The sequence below is a fragment of the Limulus polyphemus genome, unplaced genomic scaffold (genome assembly GCF_000517525.1).
Source record: "Limulus polyphemus unplaced genomic scaffold, Limulus_polyphemus-2.1.2 Scaffold6162, whole genome shotgun sequence".
Taxonomy (NCBI): Eukaryota; Metazoa; Arthropoda; class Merostomata; order Xiphosura; family Limulidae; genus Limulus; species Limulus polyphemus.
In genome coordinates, this window is record NW_013671772.1 from 29,818 (window position 1) to 37,381 (window position 7,564).

Genomic DNA, 7,564 nt, shown 5'->3' on the forward strand with positions numbered 1-7,564 from the left:
GTTAGAATTAGTTAACGGTACGTCTTGTTCTACATAGTTAGAAAGTACTAGAAAATTTTAGTAGAGGTAAGTAGTAAGTCTGTCTACTTTTGTCATGCTATTATGAGAGCATATACCCCACAGAACAACCCTCCCATCAATGGCAGCACCACCACATACGAGATTCTGTCCATTAAACCTTCCAACAGGAAAAAGAGACAGCAGCTATTCTATAAGAGCATCAAGGTCTGATTGATCATAAGTCTCTCCTGGAGACGGGTAAACAGAACACACAGTGGTGTTACGACTCACAGATATACAGATGGCTCCAGCCTCCAAGGGCATAGTGAGTGGCACACCTCCATGAACTCACCCATCACACAACCTGTTATTCTGGTACAAGGAAAACTGCCAAAAGGTGACAGTATCAGCAGGCCAAAGGAATGTTTCTTGCAAGGAGAAACACATGGGATGATAGGAATCAATCAAGGCCTTAATGTCATTCAAATAAGAACAAAAATCTTGACAGTTCCACTATATCAAAGTGACCGTTTTTACTTAGGAAGAGGAGAAATGGGTGGAAAACCCTTTTGTTTGCAACCTTGACATTTTTCCTTAGCAGAAAGAGGTCTATCATCTGCCATGGAACTGCCTTAGGATGACTGGGCAGATCTCCATTGGAAGGAGGAGACTCCAGTGACTGAGGTGTGACTGAATAATGGTTCTGCAACTCTGGGCCAAAGGAGAGGGATGTGATGGTGGGGACAGAGACAAGAGTACATGTGGGCTTGTCAATTTATGCAACTATGGAGGGCAAAAGATTCTTCACATGGTGTGAGAAAGACTCTGATGGAGGCATGAAAAAATCTGTCTGCACCCCCACTGGGAACAACAACTTCTGTGCCTCAGGATAAGAGATGTTATTCACACTACATAAACATTGTACCTCTTTTTCCTCCACCCACTTAGGGCAAGAACAAAAGTATAATGGGTGGGAACCACTATAATTGATGCAGTGAGGGTCCAGTTGATACTTGTAGGCATCATGGTCTTTGCCACCACAACGAACACACATCAAAGAACCACAACAAGAATGTTTGAATCACTGACATTGGAAACACCTGAGAGGGTTAGAAATATAAGGCCTTACATTACAGTTCAGACAGTGGCAGGCAGATGTAGCAATGTAAACATCAATATAAGAACATTGGTAGGCAGCATAATTTCATCTTTACAAATGGTAATAAGTCGCACAGCAGAAACTTCTTGGCTGGAGACACCAGTGAGGATCTCCAACTTGGAAATGTTCCTTAAATCCCTCTCAATAAGTCAACTAAGTAGCAGTGTTGGATGTTCTCAATGGGTTTTTGTGGACATTATGTCTGATGCTGGTATTTTGGTATAGTGTCCACAAACCTAGGTGTTGCTACAATTTCAACATTTGGTGTTGTAGTGGGTCCCCTCATAGGACTTCATGGTGAGTGGGATCAGTGGGCACTGAATTTTCTCCATTTTTATGGATCCTACACCTAATTACTCAAAGAGAAAAACAATAAAAAAAACACTTTTATTGTAAAGCAAATACATTCAGAAGACTCTGATCAACAGTCACCACCTCGATTTTTCATACTTTGTCTGACAAACCTTTAGGGCAATTGTCTCCCTTTTTCATTCAGAAGGGATTAGAAGTGCTTGTTTGCTCTCCAAAGTAGTTAAAAAGCTACGTTCTGGGGACATCTTGGTGGAAACATCTACATTAAAACACGCGAACTCCTCCTGATGTCAAAGGCATACCTGTTGAGGTTACTCCCCATTGAACTTTGAATTCCTCATGAGGAGTTATCTTGCCCAACAGGACCAGACAATTGACCCTGGGAAAGCCACCCCCAAGGCCACCCGTTTACAGGAATTAAAGGCCAAAGTGATATATCGAAGTGCCACCAATATAAACTGACCCATCAAGTGACACCCCTCAACCACCAGGATCCTCTCCTCCTCTTCACAGGATGCCACACATGGCAAACACGTGAGTGGATGTTCAGATCCCAGATGAGGTTAACTGAGACAGAACCTTCCCTGAGAGGTCCCCTCACCATGTACAGGAATCCACCTCAAGGGTAATTATGAGAAGACTGTCTTTATAAGACAAATTATTGAAACTATTAAAAAACGTTACTGTGATTACGAATATAAAGAAAGTCTGAAACTTAGAATATCATGCACATAACCAAACATTACTGTCGTTATTGTATACAGATGAGCATTATTATAATTTTGAGCCTTACATTTAATACTGTAAGTTGGCAGAGTACATTCTGAAAGATTTTAAAAATCCTACATGAATAAAACAAGTTAAAAATAAAGTACATGTAAAGTTTTTCCAGATTATAAAAAAAGATCCCGAGACTTACTTTATGCCCAAACATCTTTAAAACAATTACTACATTGTCATTTTAAACTAAGCTGCCATTTCAACTAATGTAACAGATTTTGGCTTCTGCAGCTTTACATTTACTAACAATTTTATAGAATGACATTTAAAAATCATACCTCCCATCTGTCCATGGCATAGCTATCTAAAAACTGAATATCTCGAGTTTTTTTGTCTTTGTCTAAAGGGGCACAAACTTCCCACGTTTGTCCACTGTAAAGTAAAGAACAACTTTTATAGTTACTTTCACATCTATCCAACAAAACAGTAACACAACCATTTTATACAAACGTACACTCTCAAGTAAGAAAAAATAAGTTTCAGTTTTGAAAATAGTTGTTCATAGTTACAAATGACACATAGTGAATATGACCAACTTTGATGAGTATAGATATTGGTTGCATACATTTTATATTTTCATTAGTCAACTATATAACATAACACTTTACAATTTCCAACTCAAATTTGTGTTTTTGTGGTTGCTTATGTTAGAAATACCTACAGAAAACTCCTTCAAAGTGTTGATATACGTGTATGCAATAGGCTTTAACATCATGTATAGCCCACAACTGTAAAAAACTTAATAAATTTGTTTGACTTGTTGTTGTTTTTAAACTACTTAATTTTAAAACCACATATATACTGCTGTTACTGTTTAGAGTTTAATGTCTTAAGTTCATTACAAGGGTAATACATACAAATTAATTATTGAATAGTATATAAAAGTGAATCCACAACAGTATCCACATTTTAAGATCTATAAGACAAATTTTCTAATCTACTATGAGCCAAGAGATCACATCAAGTCTTGCCAAACTAAACTTCACCCACAGAACTCGGCATCAAGACATTCACATTTTCTTACACTGTTTTACTTTTTTCTTCAGTTTTGAAATAATTCTATCATAATGTACTCAGATGTTTGAAATAACTCCATCACATTTTGCCACAAGCAGTAAGTCATTTATTATCTGGTTAAATGTAATTTATTTCTTATGAGTAAGCACCTTTAAATTAACTATTATAGAAACACCTCTGTTAAACATACATGCAAAACAATCATCTCTTCAAATCTGCTATTGCCATATGCACTAATTACTTAGGTGTTAGCTAAATTCATTCAGAAGAAAATCTAAATATTTCCCATCATCCATTTTACGCACATCGCTATCAATAATAACTTGTAGATTAAACTCATATTTCCAATCATCGAAAGAACACTTTCTTTCATATGCAAAGCACTTTCATTTTATGGCTTTCTATTTCTGAAAGTAAACTATATTTTTCTAACAAGAGGTATTGCACCTATAATTACATGCATCATAGAAAGGATGGTGAATTATTTCAGATAACTGGTGTAAGGTTGCTGATTTTAATTAGAGCTAGGAAAATTAATCAATTACTTATGAACATCAATTAACTGTAATTTACAAGTGACAATTAATTGAAACAATGATAAATTAATTAATTGCCACTTGTAAGCAATCAATCTAAGTTAATGTTTCCAATTAATACATTTTCAATTACTGCAATAATCAATTAATCTATTAATGTCACAAATATACAACTAATCAAATGGAAAACAACTGGCTGGTGGCGTCCATTGCCAACCCTCTGCCTACTAAAGTGTTAAAATAAAGTGTATACTTACTGGGTTTTTTTTTTACACTGTTATGTTTTTAATTTTATTTGGTAACTTCATTACTTAGTGTTGGATAAGCAAGCATGGATCTAGGGGATGATGTCCAGTGGTCTCGACCCCCCCCCACCAATTTTTTTCCCAAACATTAATAATTATTCTTTAATGCCATATTAGCAGCCGAGAATCTAAGGGAAGAGCCTGGATGAATTCATGTTCTTCAACAGATATTAGAATTTTGCCTCTGTGGATGGTCAGCCTTTACTGCCCAAGAATTGGATTTAATGTGGTCCCGAAAAGGAGCATACCTGTTCCAGAAGTGGTGCAGACCCCACTGGTGTGCTATTACTATATCTCTAGCTAAAGCATGAGTAGAGGTAAGTGTGTTTCGAAAGTTAACATTTTCCTAAACTGAAAATATATTTCCGATAATAACTTACCTCCTTTCACTCTCTCCCGCCCTTCCTTCCAATGAAATGACTGGTTTAGGGTCTGTTAATTTGGACCGTCTCGAAAAGTGAATGGAAAGTAATAACGGGGAGCTTATGTACAGATCTGGTGTAGGGGGCACATTGATGCAGGTGGAGAAAATCACAAAATTTAAATTGCTATGGGAAATAGAGTGGGGTATGAAAGTTGGAGCAAGTGAGGTAAGATTCATTCAAATGCTTAGATGGGCAGAGAAGAGAAACTTTTGTTGGGATAAAGCTGAAGTGTGAGAGGAGGTGAGTGTGTTTCAGAATTTGGAATATCTTGAATAAGGCTGAAGTAATTGTGTAAAAAAATTCTTCCAATTGTGTGAAAGCTGTTACTAACATGGATTGAAAGTTAATACCATGCACTGGCCATACCTTGAATTTAGTTATCAAAAAAAGACTAAATGCAGGAATGGATTGAATGATTGCACGCTGTTCTTAGTTGGCTGAGTATTTCCAAAGTGCTACTGCCAGATAATGCATGGTAAATGAGCAAGAATAAGTTGATGTTAACATTTTCCTTACCTAAAAATGTATTTCTAATAGATACTCACCTATTAACACAAAATAAGTCATTGGACAACCAATATGAATAGTGAGGTTGAGTCCCATTTGGACTGTACCTTGTGTGCTCACCTCCTCAACTATCAGACTCAATGGGTCAAAACCAACTCTGGGAGAAGGGCACTTATGATAAGTATCCGTGCTCCCCTTCTTTACCATTCGTCTTTATGGGCCTCATGCCAGCTGTGGAAGGAGGGCTCTGCAGGGAATCACGTCTATATGGATACTTATATAAACCTCTACTTGAACATCAGTCACTATGAGCCTCATGCCAGCTGCAAGTGTTGTTGTTTTTTCAATAGGATGTGGAACAGACTGGTAATAGGGTGTTCATCTCAACTCTACTGCACAGATTCTGGCTGCGGGAGGAAGACTTGTAATATAAAAGTATAGAAAGGATCAGTATAGTGAGTTGTATCATCAGTCCACTTGAAAAATTGTGATGTATCATAGGTATATATGTGAAGTGATCTACAATAGACTCCAGTGTAACCCTAGCTTCACTTCTCACTGTTCTAGCTTCAGTGGTTAGATCCTAATTGGTGAAAATTTTCCACTCCAGCAGCTGAGAACTGGTAAATGGCAAGTTTTATGAACTCCACTTGACAAAGTGATGGGTAGAATTTGCATAGGAGAGACCAGGAGAATGTGCATGGATCCCCAGCAGTCCTTCGGTCTGGAAAAGTATTTCACGTGAGACAATGCAATGGCGACTGTGAAACTCCTATTTTTAAAAGCCGGCAAGCACTAGCCAGAAAGCTGGGCAGAAATACTGCTCATGATGGTTCATGGAATAGGTGCAGTCTAAATCCAATAAGAAACGTAAACAATATATATATATATATATAGAGAGAGAGAGAGAGACCACAAAAAACCATCAAGTGGTTTTGCAGAACACCCCATCTCACAGCGGGTACTTATAATGTGGATGGTATGGGCACTTTATTTTATCCTGGCTCAATGTAGTTTTTGGGTAAGTACACCCTGGGAGGCAACACTGACCACCTATTAAAAGAAAAATGAGTCCTGAAACAGAAATTGTGCACAATCTACTCAAATACAGTGAAGCAATGGAAAAATGGCAATCTGTGGAAGTCAAAACCATCAGGAGATAAAGATATAAAGATGGATGTGTGAAGAGAGATGACATATTTAAACACATCTGGTCAATACAGTGCCAAGAAGAAGAATGAGAATTCACAAGCGTGAAATATGGGGAAGTCATTGCGCATGGAGGTATGTCACATTCCTATTGGTTGAGTATTTTGCACCGTGATGACATCATCATTTAGTAGTGCAAGTTCACATGGTTTCTGGTGAAATTAGGTGGGAGTTTTCACAGAGCTGATGGATGAGCTGAGGAAGATAGCTATTCTGTGTGAAAAGGTATTTGTTTTGGAATTACCAGTATAGAAGCTGATTCTCCGTCGCGAGACTAGGTGGAACAGCATTTATGCTATGTTGAAGAGAATTATAGAGCAAAGCAACAATAACCCATAAGTGTGGAACTAATGGAATTGTATAAACCAGAGTTAATGCCAGAATTAGAAATGAGTAATGTGGTAAAGCTGGTTGAAATTTTAGAACCTTTTTCAGAACTTACTCAAGAATTCAGCAGTGAATCTTATGTCACTGTATCAAGTTTGTTACCTACATTGCATCAGATAAAAATCCTCTTAGAACCATGTGAAGGTGACTCAGGAGCAATAATGCAGATTAAACACATCAGATGCATCTGTTGACATTCTAATGAAAGAATGCTTTCTAGGTGCCAGATGTAAAGATATGCCATTCTTGAATGAATATAAGAAATGGGAAGTGTGTAATATGATAAAAGGATGAAGTTATTTGACTCAGGAAATATGAGCAAAGTCTGTCCATTGGAGAAGGGACACCTTCATGTACTGCCAGTGACCAGGAAGTTCAAGACCTATCAATGAAGAAAAAGACCACTGCTGGTTTAAAGCTGCCGAGTCTATTTACAAGAATAAGAATGTGTCCACACAGTACAGAAATATCCTAAAATGATTACTGAAGAGCAAGTGAATAGGTACATGGCCACTCAATTTCTACAATTACAGTACAATCCATTGAGATTCTGGGCAAATAATGCCCATTTGTACCTATAACTTAGTAGATTTGCAGTTAAGTATCTGTTAGTTCCAGCACCCTGCAGAAAGGTTTCTAGTAGTACAGATTATCTTTCGAATACCAGGTGATCCTCATTGGATTCTGAGAATGTTAACACGTTGATCTTCCATAACACTCTCAACATGAGCTCAGTCAATTTGAACAACCATGTGACCTCTTTGTACTCAATTAAAGTCATTATAGATTCAACACTTCTAACTTTCAATATAGTGTGTATAACTTAACAAAATTAGCCAGTCTTTCACTTCATATCGTAAGTCTTTCACATACAAAAAAATCATATTTTTAGTGAAGTATTTTTAATAAAATAAAATAAAGATTTGT

At 37.1% G+C, this 7,564-nt stretch overlaps 1 protein-coding gene across 1 annotated transcript in view; it reads right to left on the reverse strand.

The window, feature by feature from the left end:
* LOC106473425 (general transcription factor IIH subunit 4-like) overlaps window positions 1-7,564 on the reverse strand; it is a 46,906-nt gene that overhangs the window by 23,890 nt on the left and 15,452 nt on the right. Inside the window, exon 4 of the mRNA XM_013934106.1 lies at window positions 2,530-2,623. Coding sequence (XP_013789560.1) covers window positions 2,530-2,623 — 94 coding nt within the window. The remainder of the gene's footprint in view (window positions 1-2,529; window positions 2,624-7,564) is intronic.